Here is a 22,696-nt window from a genome sequence, read left to right on the forward strand (position 1 = left end):
TCTGCGTAGACAAGACTGACTTTTGATGGGTCTGATTCAATATAAGGCAGTGTCTTGTGTTCATATGAACTCCATTACCAATAAACTCACTGGGGAATGTCCATCTAATTAAGCTACTGGGAAATCCCGCATTTCCTAACAACATCGTTTCAAAACCACTGCTCTGACTCATAATTTCTAATGGTTAGAGGGTTAGATTAGGATCTAGGAGACTCAGGTTTGAATTCCCCCTTTGCCATGGAAGCTCTCTGGTGACTTTGGACCAATCACACAGACTTCACCTAACCTACCTCACAGGGTTGTTGGGAGAGTAAAATGAAGGAGGGAGTGAGGTAAATCACTTTGGGTCTACATTTGGGGAAAAGGTGGGGTATCAATTATAAATGAATAAAATAATAACTGATGAATTAATAAAATAATTATAAATGAATAAAATAATAAATCTATTTATCTATTTAAAATATGTGTCTCTTGCCTGTGCTCTTTAGAATTCAAGAATAACAGTGCAACAACAAACTAAAAGGGCCACAAAAACATAAGTCCATGAACAACACAAAAACAAAGATGCAAGACAAAAACACACATTGAAAACCAGTACAAATTAAAAACACAGCGAGATATTAAGAACTGCACAGGTTAAACACCAGTGGTACAACACTCTCTTGTACTTCCCTTTCATTCATTTTTGTCAAGTTCCCTCCTTTGAAATCAAATGTTAGTTTTGGACTTTAGGTAATTTTCTGTTGACATGAATGCTGCACTGTGGTCACTGTTCCCAACTGGTCCAAAAACCTCTACATCTTTCACCAGGACCCAAACCCTGCTTAGGACCAAGCCCAAGATCATTGCCCTTCTTGTTGGCCTTTAGTCCTGTAGGGCAACTGGACTGCCACCATGTGGTGTAGTGGTTGACGGACTCTAATCTGGGAGATCCAGGCTTGATTCCCCATTCCTCCTCTACATGGAGCTGCTGGGTGACTCTGCGTCAGTCACAAGTTCTCTCAGAGCTCTTCTCTCAAGAGCAGTTCTCAAAAGAACCTTCTCAGCAGGCCCATAACTGCAAGGGGCCAGGCCACCCCATTCAACCCCCTTCCATCTGTATGGCCCCTCCATTGGAGGATCTCCAATCTTCCTCCCTTTGCTCACTGCCACTCTGAACAAGTGCAGCATTCCTCGAGAGGAGACGAGCTCTGTCATTTCTTTTATAAGTTACCCCCCCACACACACACACACAACTTGGGCACCTTCCCGATGCAGTTCGTGATCTCAGCAGTGAGCACTGTGAAGTCCTGTTCATTGCCCTCAAAGTCAGACGTCATTTTGGCCCCTGCAGCTCCCTCACATAAAATTTTCTGGCTATGGACCTGCTTCTCAGCCTCACCTGCCTCACAGGGTGTCTGTTGCAGGGAGAGGAAGGGAAGGATTGTAAACTGCTCTGAGACTCCCAAGTGAAGGGCAGGGTATAAATCCAATCTCTTCCTCCTCTTCTGCTAGTATTATCCAGGAGGGCTTTTCTGGCATCTGTATGTTATGACCCATTTTTTAAAAAGCCATTTCTAAACTCCATTGGAAACAATCTACTTTAAAACAACTAGTCTGCAAATGCCACCTAGTGGCCTCAATTCACTTGGCTATTTGTTGGCTTTCCTTCCGTTCCCTGCTTGAGGAGCAGTCTTGCTGCCTGGAAAGATTGCACCTTGGAAACAATAATCAGAATGGAAGTCATTTTAAATTGCTGGTTTTGCATATTGTGATCTAATTGGCAACACGATCACAGCTGTAACAATTTCAGGTGGGTAAAGCAAGATTTGAGTCAAATAGCTCTTTAAAGACAAAGGGAGTTTGTGTTTGTCTCCAACCCTGGATATCTTGTTGGTCTTTAAGGTGCTGCTGGTGATGGAAAGTGCCATCAAGTCACAACTGACTTATGGCAACTGCTTCAGATTTTTCAAGGCAAGAGACCTATTTAGCAGTGGTTTGCTATTGCCTGCCTCTGCATAGCAGCCCTGGACTTCCTTGGTGGTCTCCCATCCAAGTACTAAGCGGACTGACCTTGCTTGGCTTCTGGAATATGACAAGATCAAGGTTGCATGCACCATCAAATTGTAACCTTTAAGGTGCTACTGGATTTGAATACAGTTGCAAGAGTAGTCTTGTAACTCTTGAGATTTTGTTTTTCAAAAAACTGATTTGGGGTTTTTCCATTTTGGAACTCCAGAGAGACCATCAGTGGTTTCAGAAGGGTGCTAGGCATAATCTCTTTGTAGCACCAACATCATGTGAGACCCATGCTAGGTGTGGATGATCTGTAGGTGGGTGCAAATGACAAACGACTGCAAGGAGATAAGAAAGGGAATGTGGCAAGACAAGCCATAGCTGTAAGGCCAGGAGATGTCCTGTCTCATGCAGCTATGACGAGTTTTCAGCAACACCCACATTTCACTTCTGAACTCATTCAAGCTCATCCTGGAGAGGAACCAAAGGCATTGCAGCCAGCTTTCACTTCCTAATTGTTTTCACGCTGTAAAAATTCCCCATCAATCTTGAGCTGCAGTTCCAAACTTATTTCCTTGGAAGCAACTGCTGTCAAAATCAATGGGATTTTCCTTTTTAGTAAGAATACAGGGCACTGCACTGCAGTATCTTTAGATATCGTGTTTTCCTGCTATTTCCCCCTCCATAACTCTGCAACAAAGAGGACTAGAGACTTACCTTTAAAAAAAATAACAATTGGGAAGCCAGAGGAACTAATAAGTCATAGCTTGGATCTAGCAGTAGATTTTTGCTCAGTCCCTCCATCTGTTACAGATTCGTTCCTTATGCTGTTGCGTGGAGGCAGGGGCCCCTGTTCCCCAGGAGCAGCATTTGGGGAGGGGACTTTGGGCTTCAGCAAAATGCGGGGGTGCAAGAATGTCCCATTCTGTGGAGGGCGATCCCTTCCACTGGATCCAAACCCATGGCTATAAATTGTAATAACCTCATTCTGCAAGAATGCAATAGCAATTACTGTTTTTTTTAAAGTCTTCAGAAATTTTTATGGTACGAGGGGTGGGTTGGGAATTCATTAAAAATGGTGCCTGACAGAAGAAAGTGCACTAAAAATTTTCTTGTGGACGATCCACTGCATGTGAGACTGCTTCTTCATTCATGGTGCCAATGACAAGAAAGCAGAGAAGACCATAGATTTATGCCCTGCCCTTCTCTCTGAGTCTGAGTGGCTCACAATCTCCTTTATCTTCTTCCCTCACAATAGACACCCTGTGAGGTAGGTGGGGCTGAGAGAGCACTCCCAGAAGCTGCCCTTTCAAGGACAAACACTGCGAGAGCCAGGGCTTTTTTTATAGTAGGAACTCCTTTGCATATCAGGCCACACACCCCAATGTAGCCAATCCTCCAAGAGCTTACAGGGCTCTTATTACAGGGCCTACTGTAAGCTCTTGAGGGATTGGCTGCATCAGGGGTGTGTGGCCTAAAACGCAAAGGAGTTCCTGCTACAAAAAAAGTCCTGGAGAGCTATCACTGACCCCAAACCATTCCAGCAGTTGCAAGTGGAGGAGTGGGGAATCAAACCCGGTTCTCCCAGATAAGAGTCCACACACTTAACAACTACACCAAACTGGCTCCCCAGTATGCAAATACAATCACAAACCAGGAAATAAATACTATCATAGAGATCAATAATTTGGAGTGACATAAATTCCAAATAAGGATGGTGTTCGGAGAAATGAGCAGGGATTTCCTTTAGCAGTGTGGCTTTGATTTTATTTTGTATGATATTTATTTACCAGTTCTTACACACACGGATTCCCAAGGTAGCTGACACGAAAAAGTGAACACAGTGAAAACTTCATTAAAAAATAGAAAGCTAAATGTGCCCAGGGGCAACAAAACAGAAATTCAAGACCCCAAATGTTGCCTAGAGCCTCTGAAAAATGTTGGAAAAGAAGTTTAAAAGTTATAATAATTTTGTCATGTTATTATTTTAAGAAGGATATAGACAAGCTGGATTGGGTCCAGAGGAGGGCAACAAAGATGATGAGGGGTCTGGAGACCAAGTCCTATGAGGAAAGGTTGAAGGAGCTGGGGATGTTTAGCCTGGAGAGGCGGTGGCTGAGAGTTGATATGATCACCATCTTCAAGTACTTGAAGGGCTGTCATATAGAGGATGGTGTGGAATTGTTTTCTGTGGCCCCAGAAGGTAGGACCAGAGCCAATGGGTTGAAATTAAATCAGGAGTTTCCAGCTCAACATTAGGAAGAACTTCCTGACTGTTAGAGCGATTCCTCAGTAGAACAGGCTTCCTCGGGAGGTGGTGGGCTCTCCTTCCTTGGAGGTTTTTAAACAGAGACTAGATGGCCATCTGACAGCAATGAAGATCCTTTGAATTTAGGGGGAGGTGTTTGTGAGTTTCCTGCATTGTGCAGGGGTTGGACTGGATGACCCTAGAGGTCCCTTTCAACTCTATGATTCTATGATTCTATTCAGCCTGAGGATAAAAAGTTCTTTGGTAGATATTTTGGGGGAAGTATGTAAATACAGTTAGAGAAAGTGGTTATCCTATTTTATAAAACCCTGGTGCATCTTGGTCAAGGTAAAGGTGAAATAGATGGGCAAATCCATGGAGTTAGACATGGGCTGGCTTGATTCTCCACTGCAAAAGGGACTGGAGAGGAGATAAGTTCTTGGTCGTCCAGATTGCAAAGAAGCTTGACTTCAGAAAACACGCAGAGGGGAAGGCAGCTGGAGCACTCATACCACCCATATGTCAAACATCACTCACCTGTCAAATGTAAAAAAAGATAAAAGTAGTTCCCTGTGCAAGCACCAGTCATTTCCAACTCTGGGGTGGCGTTGCTTTCACAATGTTTTCATGGCAGACTTTTTACGAGGTGGTTTGCCATTGCCTTCCCCAGTAATCTACATCTGTCAAATGCACAGGCTTTTAACTAACTGGGATTAGCCACAGACTGAACATGAGCTGACTGCAGTTTGATACAGTCATTAACAAGAGAATGGTCTCTGAATGGCTGATGTTGTGAAACTGGCATTTATTTATTGCCTTAAACTGGAAATAAACTGGATTTCATAACTTTAGGCACAGATGAGACTTGTGTAGTGTCTTCATATCTGTGTGCTGTCTGCACGGTGTCTGCATGCTAAACCATACAGTCTTCACTAGTCTTCCAAGTTCTTAGGAAGAGGAAAGTACTGGACATACATCCTTGCTGAACTGCTGTCTCCTAATTTCAGCTAGCCTGCAGCAAAGGAAACAATGCTTCTAACTGTACTCAAAGGTGATTTCTCTTAACAGAACATCCTTTTTTTTTCTGGCAACTGGCAATTGACTTATGGTCACCCTGTAGGGTTTTCAAGGTAAGAGATTCACAGAGGTTGGCCATTGCCTGCCTCTGCATAGCAGCCCTAGACTTCCTTTGTGGTCTCCCATCTCAGTAGTAACCAGAGCTGACCATGCTTCGCTCCAAGATCTAATGTGATCCAGATGAGAGCAAACATCCTAACAAGGTTAAAAAAAAAGTTCATTCATAATATGGTACCAGGCTCTGAAGGAATGGATTAATCATTATGATACATAAACTACATAATAGGCTGCAGACACAAATAGTAAGTTGCCATTCACTTGGAACACGTTGCTGTTGTTCCTAGACAAGCGCCAGAATCGAAAAATATTTAAATTGTACATCCAGCTGCTGTTGAATGTGGCTAGCAGAAATAGAAAGAAAGGTACAAAGACTTTGCCTACTATAGGAAAAGATGGTTGGGGAATATGAATATTACAAAAGGGAACTTGAATGATTGAAATGAAGACTGAATCTCAGATCTGGAGAGAAGAGGAAGACCTGTTCTGACCAATGGCTTTTCAATTAACTTTCTGTATACCTTCTCTATTTACTCTGAGACATGCTTGTGTGTTGGGGCTACAGAACATGCTGGTTATTGCTTATGTTGTTGGTTCAAAGACTAGAGTTTGCACTGATAAAACCAGGGAATATTTTGGCACATCTGGAATTTTGAGACAGCCTGTTTGGCCTGGTCTGAACAGTATGAAAATATATCCATGCATTTATTAAAATACCCATCATACCGGCTGTAACTCCTGATTTACAGCTAGAAATATTTCTGTACATGCCCTCTTACTGCAGTAGGCTGGTAATTTGGTGACCAAAGATAAAGGAGTTGTTTGTGCCGTTTTACTGAAATGCATTTATGAATTTAAAATATTTTATGTGCCTGACTCACTCTTTATCAACTCAGGGGTCTCAAGAATCCCTGGGATTCTCAACACTGAACATATGTTATTTTGCAGAAAAAGAGGTGCTGGAGACCATTAGCACAACTCATTTGCATATGTCACACACCCCTGACATTACCGGAAGGTGTACTAAATTATATCAGCTCAGCATCTACCTTAAAATGCTTCTTGAGTTATAATTCTCATAATAAAACTTTACTCTCACCATACTTGTTAAATTACTTTCTCCTCTGTGGCCACAGTGGCATGATGAAGACTCCTATCTGTCTGCTTTATGTGTTCTGGTTTATTTTCCCATTTTTTTGTAAGGGAAAATATTAGAAAGGTTGTCAAATTTTATAGTTCGGCAAAATTCTCACAGGGGGTTTGAACAATGGAGCCCAGAAGCAAGTATTTCGTGGGGGGGGGGGGTTAAGAAAGAAAGAGCACAATAAAATTTAGAGGTTCTGGAGCTCTGCTCCTGTGAGCTCCTGCCCAAAATGAGGCATGACTAACCCAAGGTCATTCCAGCAGGTGCATGTGAAGGAGTGGGGAATCAAACCCAGTTCTCCCAGATAAGAGTCCATGCACTTCACCACCACACCAAACTGGCTTATGGTGACCCCATAGGGCAAGAGACATTCAGAGGTGGTTTGCCATTGCCAGCCTCTGTACAGTAACCCTGGACTCCTTTGGTGGTCTCCCATGCAAGTGCTAACCATGGCCGACCCTGCTGAAGTTTCTAAGATCTGACAAGATTGGACTAGCTTGGGCCATTCAGGTCAAGGCAAGCTTATTCTGGCCAAGTAAAATTTGAACCAAGAACTTCTCAAATCATAGAACCATAACACATTACCCTTCTACCTAGACGACTTCCACAAAAATGTCTCTTTCTATTATATAATTCTTCCAGTTTGAGTACTGGTGCCCTGGCCAGAAGATAACTCATCCCTGTGATTAGCCTCAAGTGACAGTACAGCTAGCTATAAAAAGCACATGTGATTCCAACACAGATACCTTGTAGTGGAAAGAGACTGCAGAAGAGCTGTTCAGAGAAGGCATAACAGGATTATTTGTACGGGGGGGTCAGATTAGAGTCTCAGTACTGCAAATAGAAATGTCCTGCATGAATGATAAAAACAATAACTGCACCAGCTTTGTCGTTTCTTCTTAAGAAAAAGCTGCATGATATAAAAGAACAAAAAGTTTTTCTCTAACTCAGCCTCCCCAAACAAATTGTTATTTTTGGCCTGTAAATTCATAGGGAAACTTACCACTCTGTAGTTTAACAAAGGGCTTTCAGCAGGGCTTTTTTGGTAGAAAAAACCAAGCAGGAGCTCCCGTGCCTTCTCAACGCTGAAGCCATTGGGGAGGCATTTAAAGATGCCTCCCTGCACCTTCCCCAGCATGCCAGCTGGAGACCTGGTCAGCACAGGTGGAGCTCTGCTCCTCTGCGCTCCTGCCCCCCCCCCCAAAAGCCCAGGCTGTGAGTGGAGAAAACACCTGAGGACCCCCCCCCCCCCCGTGCATCTGAACTGTCCTTAGCACCTTTTAGAATCAATATTTCCTCTGCTTGCTGGTTATCTAAAATACATTATAAACTTCTGATCACCTTGCTAAACTCTGACGGAAAGTTCATACTGATATGCTCCACTGTACACAGAAAATGCTGAGGTTTTGAAAGAGATGCTATTTGGTTCTGCTCCAGCTGACCTTGAACATTTTCACCTTAGACAGTCAGGAAGACTGTAAATTCTGGGGAAGAACTGGTATATAGAAGAGAAGCAGTGGCTTGGTTTAAACCAACTCATATTTTAAGACATGGCAAGCATGTTTTCAGGCACTCTTGCCATCTATAAAGCCACTACTGTCAAGATTGTGGACTCCCAAAATAGTATTTTCTTCCCCCAGGAATAATCCCCCAGGAACAACTCTGAGGATCTCTAACAGAATTTTCATCTACAATTCCCAGGATTCTCTGAGGAAACCTATGGCATTAATTTGGTACAAAACCATTTTAACTTGTAATGCTGATTGGCATTCATGGTCCATCTGTCCTTCCTTCCTTCCTTCCTTCCTTCCTTCCTTCCTTCCACCTTTTGTCTTTTTTTTTTTGCAGAGAAAGACCAACACAATTACTCTTCTAGAATTAAACTTAGCACATTTGTCAGCAAGCTCTCCAAATCACAGCCCTGATTCAGTACATCCTTAGCCACAGACTGCCATTCAGTACATTTGACAATGTATTTATTGGCAGCAGGTTTTCAAGAATGTTAAAAAGGCCTTGAGGATCACTGATGAGAACAATTTGTTGCATGTTTTTCCCCTGAAACTTTTTTTTGGGGGGAGGGGGGTGGATTCAATCTCACTTTTGTTTCTAGGGCCCTCTGACTCCTTAGGAGAATTTTTGTGCTCCTTTTGCTAGCCTGCTCCATGTTTATAATTGTTCGAAGCATGGGGACTTGCCCACAGCATGAACATACTAATGGAGGACTCAGAGATCAGCCATGTTTTTAACGCCATTTGCTGGACTCCAAGCGCCCATGGTTTAGGGGTCTAAGGGAAAGCAAAGACCTTTTTTCTTCTACCAGCGTAAAAAACCACTCATGCTGGTTTGCGACTTGTCACCTTATGGCAATCAGGAGCTGTCCTTAGCCACAGACTGCCAGATGGGTGGTAAGCCCCCACTGTCTACTATTCATGGACTCTTATCTTCGACTGAGTGGAACTTTGCTCAAATTGATAAAGAGTCTTGGCAATCTTGGAGGAGGAGTAAAAAAGTTCCACAACTACGTCTACGGATGTAGCTTCAACATGGTCATTGGCCACAAGCCTCTCCTCGGACTGTTTGCAGCCGACTGACAGATGCCACGGATTCTTTCACCAAGGATGATGCGGTGGTCAGTTTTTCTAGTGGCGTATGATTACATGCTCTACCATTGGCTTGGAAAGGCCCTGGGTCATGCCGACGCTCTCCCTCCCGCTGCCAGAACAGCTGCCAGTTGGCATCATGATCCTAGAGGACCTGCTCTGACCACCTCTCCATGTCTTGGCTTTCTTAGCCAAGAACCACACCTTGGCTTGCATGCTCAACTGGGTGTGGATGGGGTGGCCAACCGGTCAGGTCGACAAAGAGTTTCAAATCTCTTCTTCAAGCCAAGCCAGCCAGTGGCTTGGAGAATGCATTGAAAGTTAATGCTGCTTTCTTTCCACCTCTCCCTCCCCACCTTCCTTGTTTATGTGTCTTAAAGCTCCCAAACATCTGATATTTATTCTATGTGGCTCTGATATTAAGCAAGTTTGGCCAGCCCTGTTCTAAACCCATTGACGTCAATAGTTTCAGAAGGGTGTACACTGTTACTCTGTTTAGCATTGTAAATCTCTAGTCTAGGGCATTTATATATGCAGAGACTTCCCATTAACAGTGCACTATTCTTACAACAAAACCATGAGCGACTGAGTATATATACTCAGCATTTAATTTGATTTACAGCCTGCTTTTTTCTCGCTGAGGCTCATGGCGAATATATATAAGCGATTTGTATAATTGTATAACGAATATATATATGATTTGCATAATTCGCCTTGAGTCTCGGCGAAGGAACGGCAGGCTACAAGTCCAATTCAATGCTAGCCCTGCGCGGATGCAGCCGGAGAAGCAGCAGAAGCCCATCAGTCACCTCACGCCTTCCTGCCGACAAGCCTCTGCAAAACGGAGAGAGAAAGCCGCTTTTCTCGCCGCGGCCGGCCTGCCTGCCCGCCCACCCCGAGGGCTTTCACGAAGAGCCCCGGCCTGGCTGCCGCCTCGGGCGGTCCTGGGAAGGAAGGCGGGTAAGCGCCGGCCGGCCCCGGAGGCGGAGCCGCGGAAAGGGTGAGGTGCAGCGAGAGCAGCTGAGGCGGGGCGCGGAGGGCGGACCGGGGATGAGGCTCGACTGTAGAAGCCACCGCCGCGGTCGGCCAGAGGGGGAAGACGAGGCGATTAAGCGCAGCCGCCTCACAGGCCCGAGGGGTAAGGAGCGGCTTCGGGCGGCGTCGCTGAGGCGGGTGAGAAACGGGCACCTCGGCTAGTTCGGGGAAGGATTGGAATGAAGCGGGCGAGCGAGGCTACGGGGAGCTTCTGAGGGAGGCCGGTTGCGGGTCTTAGAGGTACCCGGGCTGAGCCGCCCCCGAATCCCGAGAAGTAGGTGTGGCTACTGAGGTTTGGCGCGTGCTTGGAGCGGAAATTGTGCGTAGGGTTATTCGGGAGCGAAGAAGACAGTGGCGTTTGCTTCATGAGGAAGCCTGCCTGTGTGGAATAGGTCCCGGATTCTAGGGGATTCGATGTGTGTTTGAAAACTCGCCTCCCTTTCGGGAGGTTGCTCCGCCGCCAGCGTGCTCGGGAGTTTCTGTGAGTCCGCCCACTCCGCCCGGCCGCGTCCCCCTCACGCCCCTCAAAGCGGCCAATGGCGTCGCGTTCTGGGGGCGGAGCTGAACCGCTCTTTAACCGCCGGAAGCGGCTTTGAAGGGTTCTAGTCTTCTCTGCTGTAGTCTTGCAGACTGGGCCCTTTCGCATTTCGTTGCTTTCAAAAGAGGGGTAAAGACCACCCTGCTGTATTATATTTGCAATCAGGTACAATAAAAGGAACCACTAGCTGCTTTTTTTTGGCCTTACAGTAACAAAGGTTAATTCAAAACGGGAGATTTTGCTGCTGATCTTTTAAAAGCTCAAACGGAGCTTTTTTTTGTAGCAGGAGCTCCTTTGCATATTGGGCTATACATCCCTGATGTAGCCAATCATAGCCCTATAAGCTCCTGAAGAATTGGCTACTTCAGGGGGTGTGGCCTAATATGCAAAGGAGCCCTGCATATTGCATTTCATTGTTTTCTGAGCTCATCATTTATGGAGTGGGATAGGTACAAATGTATAACGTCCAGCTGAAGATATGCATGATACATCTAGTAGCTGAGCTCTAGTCCACAAAAGCTTATTTATAACTGTTAATCAATTTTATTAAATTTCTTTCCCACCCTCCCCTGCAAGCAGGTTCAGGGCAATTTAAAACAGAATAAAAACAGTTAAAACAATAATTTCAAGTACTCAAATGTAAATCTCAGTAACATAGCTCACAAAATGGCAAACAATCATATTATACCAAATACTGTGAGATACTAGAAGAGTGCCTTTGGGAGTTTGCTGCAGCAGGCTAGCATGGAGGGCCACTACTGTGGAATCAGGTTATACCTGTCCTATATGTAACAAAAGAAAATTGAAAGCCATCTGCTAACAAGGCCCTTAAATCAGGTTGGGGGGCAGGTGGTGTTGTCTGACATGCTCTTCTTCCATTTAACTGCAGTTTTGATGTGCAGAACTCAGCCAGGTTTCTATTATGTGGAACTATTATCACCTTTAGATTGCTGCAGATCAGTTTGCTTGTAGCAGTACAATTAAAGGGAAGGAGTCAAAAACTAGTATGTTGTTCAGTTGCACAGTCGAGTCTGACTGTTTGCGACCCCGTGTATAAAGTCATGCCAGGCCCTCCTATCTTCCACCATCCTCCGAAGTCTGCTCAAATTTGTGTTAGTTACTGGTATCAGTAAAAACTGGTAACCTGACTTCAAAATAATTTTCAGTTTCTAGCCTCCAAACTAAATCCTAGGAGATAGTCACAGACAGTACAATCCTAGAAAGCATTATTCTGCTCTGAGACCTTAGTAGGGAGAGGGAGGAGACAACATAGAATACTACTTAGAGTTCACAGGGACCAGAATTAATTTGCCTGCCATACCTGAAACTAACTGAGACACAGTCTCAACCACTAAACCTGACACACATTATGAAGTGTCTTCAGGATAAAAAGGGCGTGGGTGAGCAAGAACAGTGCACACTTGCGGAAAGGGCAATGGATTAAAACAAAACAGCAACATTTGGAAGTGGAGAGGTATTTTAAGTGTTTTAGACAGGCAATGCTTAGAAAATCAAAGCAGGTAGATCTAAACCACGGTCTCCAGTAGTAGCTCATGAACTACCAATAGCTCATGCCTGTAAAAGACCCAGAAAAAGATTATGAAAAATCTGCTCTAGGCTGCCTCCTCCCCTTGGTGCTGCCTAGCCGATAGCTTCACTTCTGGTTCTCTTCCTCCCATGTTCTGTATCTAGCACAGAACAAAACCTGGTAACATGCAGGGCACAGGGGAGTAGCTTAGGATCTTCCTCATTATTCAGAAGGGGCTGTCCTTAAAGAAAAGGCGGACAACCCCTGATCTCAATTGTTCATTGACTGTTGATTATTCTGCTTGTAAGCTGCAAGGTCCGTTTCCATGCTCTTTGTGGGGGTATACAAACATATATCTGTATTTCGTAATGTAGCAGTGGCTGACGAGATGTTAGTATATTCCTTCTGTAAAAATTGGATTCTCTCATGTGTCATCCTTTTAATTCTTTTCCTTCCTCTCGCCCATTTCCTTTTGCAAGCTGTTGCTGGCATTTTTGGCTCTGTCAAGCTTGCCAGCAGTTCTTTAGAAGTAGTGTCAAGAGAAAAGGTAGACAAACGGGTTTGCTCCCAGCCTAGGCCCAACCAACCAGGCGGCTGCACTTTATCAGGTTCTAAAATAATGTTACCTTGGCTGACCTGCTGAGCAAAAAACACAAAACCTACTATATTGAGGCGGATGGAAGAGGGTGGACTTTGGCAAAATACAGTTTTGTATTCATTTGCATGGTGTTAGAGGATTTGAAATGCTTGTTTTTGAAAGATTAACCGTTGGGATTGTTTTAGATTGACACAAAATTGAGGACCCTCAAAAAATTGCGGGCTGGGGGCTCAAAGCAATCATTAGGAAACGATAATCAGGGTAGGGGGAAACTAGCGGATGGCTTTCAACCCGAATGGTACGGTGATGGGATTAAATCTCCCTCCCTAGACTATGGTCTTGACTTGGATGGCCCAGGCTGGCCCAATCTCATCAGATCTCAGAAACTTAGTAGGATTGGTCCTGGTCAGTATTTGGATGGGAGACCACCAAAGAGGGCCAGGGTCCCTATGCAGAGGCAGGCAGTGGGATCTTGAAAACCCAGTGGCAGGGGTTGCCAAATTTGCTTAACATAAGAATCACATAGAATAAATGTCAGATGTTTGAGAGAGGAAGGAAGGAAAATAGATGGAGGAAGGGAGGAGAGGTGGAATGAAAGCAACTTTAAATGCATTCACCAAGCAGCTGGCTTGGCTTGGCTTGGCTTGGAGAAGAGTTTTAAAGAGAGAAATGCCTTCTCCAAGCCGACTGATAGGACTGTGGGGGCTTTGAGAGCCACACAATATGTGTAAAAGAGCCACATCTGGCTCCCAGGCTGCAATTTGGCCACCCCTGACCCTGTGGGGTCACCATAAGTCGGCTGTGACTTGACTTGACAGTGCTTTCCACCATCATCCTAGAGTGTGTCACCTACTCTGAGCCAGCATACAAAAATGTTTCAGGGAAGGGGAGGCATTGTTTCCTCTTTCCCCCTTCCCTTTTTTGCCTAAGAGAATTCTTTTCTCAGGCCCTACAGGCACTTACTTCCCTTGCTACTGGGATTTTAAACTGTTTCTAACATTTTGGTGGTGGAAAGTGTCATCAAGATGCAGCCAACTTCTGATGACTCCACAGTGTTTTCAAGGCAACAGACGTTCAGAGGTGGTCTGCTGTTGCAACCCTGGACCTCCTCTGTGGTCTCCCATCCAAGCACTTCTGAGATCTGAAGAGACTGGGCTAACCTGGGCCATCCAGGACATTTTGTTCCTGGAGGGATGGATTTGTAATTGTGCAGCCCTTGTTGGGAATTTCTGTTGTTGTTACTCTGTTGTCTCCAAAGGGAAGAGTGATGTTTTCTTGCACACTTGGAGTTATTCTGAGTATGCAAAAGCCACTTACCATATATGTGGGCTGTTTACATCTGCTGCTTAACAAAAGTGAAGAACAACTTCCATATTGACTGTATTTATAAATGCTGCATTTTACCCTCCCTTTAAAAAAGCTATTTTGATCTGTATTAGGTTTACAAGAAGGATCGGTCGCATGCAAAAATACAGTGCAGGATCATGGATCGTTAACAAGGTAAATGAAATAGTTGTTTGGAAAATGTTATGTGCTGCCTCTCCAGAGACTTACTCGAGGTGGCTCACAAAGTAAAATATTTTCAGAACTTGAGAGAAAACAAGCTAAAAGCATTTAAATTACAATCACTGTTATTACTTGGTTTGATTGGTTTCTGCAAATAGAAGGAAATATCTTGATTGCAGGTGGAAAGAAGGGGGGGGATCAGGAAGCAATGTAAGAAATGTGGTGGAAGAGAGCAGTAAAAAAAGCCAATTATTCATATGACACTAACATAAAATGCAATGGCCTTGTATAAAGAAATTCATTTTTCTTTGGAGGTTTGAAATGAGCAAAACCTTCATTTTGAGTTTTAAAAGTCCCCTCCCCCTTTTTTTGGGCAGAGAACAGGCAGGAAGGGGGAAGTCAGTTCAGTTGCTTTCCAGACTTACCTCAGCCCACTTCCATACAAATGCTAATGGGATAGTCAAGCTTCCCCTGTCTGCACATCTCCAAGCAGAGAACTGAGTTTTGGAGGAATTAAATATTGGAGAGAGTTCAGGAAAAGCTTCACTGACCTGGTCAGGGGATGGGAAAAGGAGAGGTGATAAAACTCAGGGGAGCAAGCTCTTTTTGGCACAGAGTCCATCAGAGCAGACAGAACCCTTATTGTGGTCCGGAGGAGTCAACCATTAGCCATGTGGTGGCCTGGAGAGCTGGAGAAAGCTTTGAAGTAATTGCATTCTGTAGAGATCTGTAACTTCCTAAACCTAGGAGACTGTTCTATAATTTTACCACCTGATAGGGCACGTATATAGAGGACAGAGGAAGTTGTTTACCCAATTATGTGCTAAAAGTATGCTTGGGAATGTTTTCTTTTTAATAAATACATAACTTGGACACGCTATTTTAAAAGGAGTGCCAGGGAGAATGCAGTCAGTTGGCAAGTGGTTATTTCTCCAAGGGTGCACACGGCAGTAAACTGTCCCCATGGTAAGCAGACACTGGGCAGTGAGAGACATAGAGGCAAGGCTTCAGAATGTGGTAGGGAAGATGGGAGTCCTGACTCTCCCAGCAGGCAGTTCCTACAAAGGTCAGATGGTGGTGGTGGCTTCCTGGAGAGAGAGAAAAGCCTCTTAAAGGCATTGCAGCAACAACCTTGGAGGGCAGGGGGGAATTGGGCCTGCAGGCCAGAGAAGACTAATTCCACCACACCTTTCTTTATGCAAATCAAGCAGACAGCTGGAGGAAGTGCAAAAGGAAAACAAGGAAAGGTTATGAAAAGCACCGCTATCCGTTAATAACATCTATCTTCATGCAAAGTGGGAATTTCCGTCACTAATACTTGCATGCAGAACTGTAATTGCGTAATTCTTCCTAGGACTGCACTGTAAATCTTAAAAGGAGATAAAAGATACTGGCTGTGCTCCAGGGCTCATGAAGACCTCGTCCCTGGCTCAGAGACACTCTGTTGACTTAACTCCACCCTCTCTGAAGCCAGTGCTGCAGCATTTCATTCTTCTCTCTACAAGCCCTGCAGGATTGGTGAAGGACCGGTTCAGAATGTGATCCTGCTGCTCTACAGGAAACAGCAAGAAGTAAGTCAGGAGCTGAAAACCCTTGCTTGTGCAGAATTATTGCTTTGCCTTCAGTTACATCAAGGCATGGAAAAAAAGAACTGGAATTACACATTCAGAATGTGAAAGATTTACATGTCGTTACACATACAATAAAACAAATGGTTTATTGATGAAAACTAGTCGATGAGACTGTGATTTCATCTGGAGTGGTGCTGGCTAACTGTATTTTTGCTGGAGCAGCATATTGACGTGTTGATGCCATGTGAGCTGCTTTGAACTGGTGGGTATAGATTTTAATGCAGAGAAGTAAAAGAATAGTTCCATTGTAAAGTTGTAGTGCTTGATTAGCAAATTACTTGGAAAAGCAAGCTTAGTAAATGGTGTGTGGGATATACTGGTTAGACATTCATTTATTTGGAAACTTTTTTTCTCGTCACCATCTCACAGATTTAAGAACCATTCTGCTTTCGGCAACTGCACAGCCATTACCAAGAAGTTTCCAGTAACTGAACCGTAAGTGCACGTTTGGGAAAACCCCCAATTCTTTATCATACCTGTAGCAGCTTTTTGTATGGAGACCACCTTCCATAAATGTTGTAGTCAGTGGAAAACACTTGTTTAGGGCTGGGGTTTATATCTAGAGTTGTCCCATAGATTTCAGGGGGAAGACTGCGGAAGCGTTTAATATGTAACACAAGAGAAAAATAAAAATAGGCACATTTGCCTTTTTAAAAAAGTAATCACTTGTTAAGTGTGTTTGAACTAATAGTTTAAATTAAATTTGTATAAATTGTAACCTACTGAACCAAATACAGTTTACCGGTTGTGTGCACTTCATTTTTATTTACTCCATTTCTACTTTGCCTGTCTCCCCAGAGGGGAGCCCAAAGCAGTTTAAAGCATTCTCTCCTCCATTTTATCCTCACAACAACCCTGTGAGGTAGACTAGTTTGAGAGTCTGTGACTGGCCCAAAGTTTCTCATGGCAGGGTAGGGATTCAAACCTGGGTCTCCCCGATTTTAGTCTGATGTTCTTACACTATACTGGCTCTTGATTCTAGTACTTTCTGCCTTTTTTCTAAGAGCCTCCTTGATGGAAGCTGAAGGAAGAGGGATTAATGGATGGATAGTTTTGGCTGCACCTTTGCTCCCCAAACTTGGTGCATTGTGTTTTGGCTTGTGGAATGACTAGCTGTGCCAGCTTGTGTTGAACTGATAGAACACAAATGGTAATAAAAACATGAATTATGTTTATGTTCATTTTTTTGCTGAATACAAATGTAAATCACTGTATGCAATGAAAATGAATTATTTTTAATGGGGAGGGACGGTGGCTCATTGGTAGAGCATCTGCTTGGTAAGCAGAGGGTCCCAGGTTCAATGCCCGGCATCTCCAACTAAAAAGGGTCCAGGCAAATAGGCGTGAAAAACTGCAGCTTGAGACCCTGGAGAGCCGCTGCCAGTCTGAGTGGACAATTTTGACTTTGATGGACCAAGGGTCTCTGTTTCAGTATAAGGCAGCTTCATATATGTTCCCTTTCTGGTGAATGCAAGTGAAGATCACTGTACACACTGAAAATAACAACAGTTCAGAGTTGGAGTTTTTAGGCACACATACAGTGAGATGAGTAAACTTTTACATAACGCCAACATTCTTCCCATCAAATTATCTTTAAAAAGAAGCATTTGAATAATAGCAACACAGCTGGCATTCTAAGTGATCTGAGTTTACTTGGAAAAGGAAGTTTGCATTTGTTCTCTTAAAAAAAAAAACAGTTGAATTGTGAGATTGTTTCAGTAGGTCAAAGAGGTGGTAAGAGCTTTAGGGAGCCGCCCAGAATGTCACAGAGTGCCAGTCAAGATTAAAGCAATCTCGTCTACTAAGTACTTCAGAAGCTACTCTTGAAGAAACCAGAATGGATCTTTGTATGCCTCCAGAAACAATTCCAAGAGTGACCTAGACTGAAATTCATGGTTGAAATCTGTTGCTGTAGTGCTCTCAGGGATGCGTTATAACAGAGCAATAGCTTGCACTGGGCAAATTCCTGTCAATGCTGGTGCGTTGCCAGACCATTCATAATAAATAACAATAATAATAAAGTGCTGTCAAGTTGCAGGTGAACCACGGTGACCCCTCATGAGGTTTTCAAGGCAGGAGATGAGCAGAGTTCTACGAATGCTGTTTAGCTTCCAAGCTCTGGCTAGTTTGAACTCATCCCAGTATAAATATAGAGCACCCGATAACATCTAACAACATTATTATTTATAGTGCTCAATAAGAACTAATCACGCCATCTTGGATTCTAGGGAATGAAATTGAAACTGAATGGAACGTTTTGAACTGTGTGAATCTGTATGAAATGTTTTAATAATTTTAAAAAGTTAAAGGTAGTCCCCTGTGCAAGTCCCCAGTCATTTCCAACTCTGGGGTGACATTGCACCATGACGTTTTCACGGCAGACTTTTTACAGGGTGGTTTGCCATTGCCTTCCCCGGCCATCTACATTTCCCCCCCAGCAAGCTGGGTACTCACTTTACCAACCTCGGAAGGATGGAAGGCTGAGTCAACCTTGAACCGGCTACCTGAACCCAGCTTCTGCCGGGATTTTATTTTTAACACTAGTGTTGTTTTAACTGTTGTTAGCCACCCTGAGCCCATCAGGGGAGGGCAGGATACAAAATAAATAAATAAAATAGTTGGTCTGTTCAGGCTTCTAGACCTTCCATGCTCTCTAATAATAACTGCATGATCCTTTCTGCGTGTCTATCGATCCCCCTGATTTACTCCCAAGAAAGTGGGCACAGGAGTTCAGCCAGGGGACGAAAGAAATCAGTGCTTTAAAAGATACCACCTGCTTATTTTGTCAATTTTCATGGCAGTAGCTGGGATCAAACAGAACTCTGATCCTCCATGGCATGTTTTTGTGAGATGTTGCTAAAGAGCTCTCTTGTCTCTGGATGCAAGTGATGACTTTGTTTGGAATTACTTCAGGTTATTCATAGCAGTTGATAGAAGACTCGCATTAGAAGATCAGGTGTGAGGCTATTTTTTGAAGGAAAAGAACTGTGCAAAAGGTTTAAAGTTGCAGTATGCCTTTTGGGGAAGTATTTCTCTTGCAAGAACTGACATGACAGGCTTGAATATATTAACAGATCGATGCTGGTGAAAACAATAGACACAAAGAATGAAAAAAAGGAAGCCATGTGCTAATATGAGAAACTACATGAAAAATACACAGATACAATTACTGGTGTAGTAACACATATAAAGATCAATTTTAGGAGCCAGCTTTTTGACTCGTCAGGTTTAGAAAAGAATTGTAAAATGCACAGTACTGAATAATACCCCGATTTAGATGTCCGACGAAACTCCACAATGAAACGGCTGATTCCAGCTTGCATCCCCATTATCGGATTTTGAATTGGCAGGCTTCTCACCTTCTTTTCCACTGATGCAAAGTGAAGGGATTCTTTTCCCATTTGAAATTTTCAAGGGAATAGTGGACTTTAAATATTCAAGAATGGACTATGGTTCCCACTTTTAGCAGCTTTCCGACAGGTCAGCTATTAATGTAAAGTGTAGTTCCGCACGTTTGGAATGTATGAGACTCATATCTTATGAATTATATCTATTTATAAATTGATCTTTATATGTGTTACTTCGCCAGTAATTGTAGCTATGTATTTTTCTTGTATGGTGAAAACATACAAGAAATATTTTTAGATAAGGCTGCACTTCTATGTGCTCTTAATTAGAAATTTCAATGAATTCTTTACATCTCTGATTAATTATGCATAAGACCAGGCAGCACGTGTTTGGACATCAGGGCACCTGAGAGCAGTCCACTAGTAACTCTGGTCCTGGTGACTTGGGTCAGCGTTTTTTGTTATAGTACCATCTTTGCATGGGAGACCACCAAGGAAGTCCAGGGTTGCTATGTGGATGCAGGCAATGGCAACCCTCCTCTGAACATCTCTTGCCCTGAAAACCCCACGGGGTCGCCATAAATCAGCCACAACTTGACGCCACTTTCCCCTACACCACGATGTTAAATAGGAAGGGAAGGCAGCCTGGAAATTAAGTGTGGTCGGATGGGAGATGACCAAGGAAGACTTTGCAGAAGACGGATATCAAATCACCTCTGTTTTTCACATGCCTTGAAAGCCCTTGCTGGCAGGGCTGGCTCTGCCACTAGGCAAACTAGGCGATTACCTATGGCGCCAGCCTTCTGGGGGTGATGAATTGGGGGCCCTCAATGTGATTCAGTGACATTATCAGTGCAGGGAGCGGGACCAGAAGTTATCCTTGTCTAAGGTGCCAGACAGTCTAGAGGCCAGTTCTGCTTGCTGGGATCACTATAAATTGGTTGTGACTTGATGCCTTTTATGTAATGTATTGTTAAATAAGTCAGATAAAAGTAATGCTAAGATGCCTGTTTTCTCAATAGCACACTAACCCTGAAGTAATCCATCCTATGTTGAAGGAATTACAAGAAACATTGCTGTCCAGCTTCTAATTTGCTTTTCTTTTTTTAATCTGTAGGTTTCCCAAAACATCTTTACAATGTCCGGTCCTTTGTCCTCCCGGATTATAAACTCTGCCAGAAGCAGCATCTGTTCTTTGCATGGAAAAGGATGTTTGAATTCCAGGTATGTTTTGAGCCCGAAGAAAGCTACACAGAGGAGTCTGTTCTCCAAAGGTCCTTTCCCCTCTTTGCGGGCCAGCACCAGCGGCAACACACCTGACATTTTCACCTTGAGCAAGGCTTTCAGACATACCTCAACAGAAGAAGAAGACTTCTCCTTCCACCTGACGCCACCACAGATAGATGACATATTAAGGGCGAGTGAGTTGTCTCACACAATCCCCGAATTTGACGGGAGAAATCCTAGTTCGGTGCTGAAATTTGAGAGTAACCAGTTGGCCGCCAACACCCCGAGTGAAGACCGTCGAAGCGCAGCGGCGTTCTTGCAGACTCGGGGGATGATGTTTGGAGTTTTCGACGGCCACGCAGGTTACGCCTGCGCCCAGACAGTCAGCGAGAGGCTGTTTTTTTACATCGCCATTTCTCTCCTGCCTCGGCAACGGCTGGAGGAAATGGAATTTGCGATGGAGTCCATGAAGCCTGTTCTCCCCATCCTGCAGTGGTACAAGCATCCGAACGATAGGTTCTTTCAAGAGGTAGCTTCTTTGTATTTGGAACAACTCAGGGTGTATTGGCAGGCCTTACTGGACATGGAATCGGGCTTTACGACAGAAGAAGCCTTGGTCTACGCCTTTAAAAGGTTGGACTCGGACCTCTCATTGGAGGTCCAGGCACCCTTAGAGAATGAACTGTTGAGGAACATCGCCCTTCAAGTGGCTTTTTCTGGCTCGACAGCATGCGTGGCTCACATCGACAGCATTCACTTGCACGTGGCCAACGCCGGAGATTGCAGGGCCGTCCTAGGTGTTCAGAATGAAGACGGCTCGTGGTCCGCTCTCCCTCTTACTCGAGACCACAATGCCTTCAACAATCTGGAAGTCTTAAGGTTAAAAAGGGAGCACCCGAAGACCGAAGAGGACACTCTCTTTTTGAACAAGAGGCTGCTGGGTGTCTTAATGCCTTCCCGAGCCTTTGGTGATGTTCAGTTCAAGTGGAGCGAGGAGCTGCAGCAGAGCGTGCTGGGAAACGGGGGCGACGCGGAAGCGTTAAACATTTATGAGTACATACCTCCCAACTACCACACCCCTCCCTATTTAACCGCGGAGCCGGAAGTCACCTACCACAGAATCAGGCGTCAGGATAAATTTTTAGTCATTGCCTCGGACGGCCTGTGGGACATGCTGAGCAACGAAGAGGTGGTCAAGCTCGTCGCGGAACACTTGCTTGAAACGAACATGCAGCAGAGGCAGCTGGCTTTTAAAAAACCAGCCAAACTGGGCTACATGCAAAACCTGCTGCTGCAGAGGAAAGCCAAGCGCGTCCGCTCCTATGACGAGAACGTGGCCACCCACCTCATCCGATACGCTGTTGGGAACAACGGATATGGAGAAGTAGATCCAGAGAAGCTGGGGGCCATGTTGACTCTTCCCGATGACCTGGCCCGCATGTATAGGGATGACATAACCGTCACCGTGGTCCATTTTAATTCCGATACGGTTGACAGTTACTACCAAGAGAATAAATAAGGGACCCGCCTGGCTACTGGATCATACTTGTGCTAATTCTGCAGACCACGAAGGGATTTCTTTTTTCGCCATTAGTGAAAATGTCTAGAAATGCTGCTGTGTGGAAGTCCCCTAGCTGTCTCCAGTGGCCTAATTTCTAAGCAAGAACTGGTGTTTTAAAAACTGTGTGTATTTATTAGAACAAAATGTCGTAAGACATCCTTATGGGTGGGGATGAGAGAGGTGCAGTTTTGTGCCAAAAGGATTAAGAGGCGGCAAAGATGTAGTTAGCTGTTTACAGAACAAATAAAGTCCAAAATGCAGCCTTGTTGTCCCTGTTGAAATTGGTAGCGGGTGCTCTCTGCGAATAGAGGTTGCTTGCTACTGAACGAGAGAAGCACAGTCTTGTCTAGAGCAACAGACAGTGCTTTTGATTTGAAGCCTGGGCTCATAAGTAGTTGTGGGTTGAAAGACTGCATATGGAGGTAGTCTTAGCCAGTGGGGAAAACTACCAAGTACCAAACTGTTCTTGCTCCAGTTGCATTTTTTTTTGTCATTTAGTCTTTATATTTTCACCAAAAAAAGAAAAAGAAAAACAAGAGATACATCAACAAACAAAACAAACACACACACACGCTGGCGCACACACACAAAGGATGGAGAATGC

The 22,696-nt window shown here is 44.2% G+C and overlaps 1 protein-coding gene across 4 annotated transcripts; it reads left to right on the top strand.

Annotated features, from left to right (window-relative positions):
* The first annotated feature begins 10,143 nt into the window (after window positions 1-10,143).
* PDP2 (pyruvate dehydrogenase phosphatase catalytic subunit 2) lies at window positions 10,144-22,352 on the top strand. 4 transcript variants are annotated; one of them, XM_060254198.1, is made up of 5 exons: window positions 10,144-10,259; window positions 14,260-14,320; window positions 15,681-15,897; window positions 16,327-16,392; window positions 20,422-22,352. In XM_060254198.1, the coding sequence occupies exon 5, from the start codon at window positions 20,443-20,445 to the stop codon at window positions 22,048-22,050; it is 1,608 nt and encodes a 535-aa protein (XP_060110181.1). In that variant the 5' UTR covers window positions 10,144-10,259; window positions 14,260-14,320; window positions 15,681-15,897; window positions 16,327-16,392; window positions 20,422-20,442; the 3' UTR covers window positions 22,051-22,352. The 4 variants fall into 4 exon arrangements, with proteins under 4 accessions (XP_060110181.1, XP_060110183.1, XP_060110182.1 ...); XM_060254200.1 differs by having other exon boundaries at window positions 10,149-10,259; window positions 15,832-15,897; XM_060254199.1 differs by having other exon boundaries at window positions 10,154-10,294.
* The last annotated feature ends 344 nt before the right edge of the window (window positions 22,353-22,696 follow it).

Source organism: Heteronotia binoei, chromosome 14 (assembly GCF_032191835.1).
Source record: "Heteronotia binoei isolate CCM8104 ecotype False Entrance Well chromosome 14, APGP_CSIRO_Hbin_v1, whole genome shotgun sequence".
In the NCBI taxonomy this organism is placed as follows: Eukaryota; Metazoa; Chordata; class Lepidosauria; order Squamata; family Gekkonidae; genus Heteronotia; species Heteronotia binoei.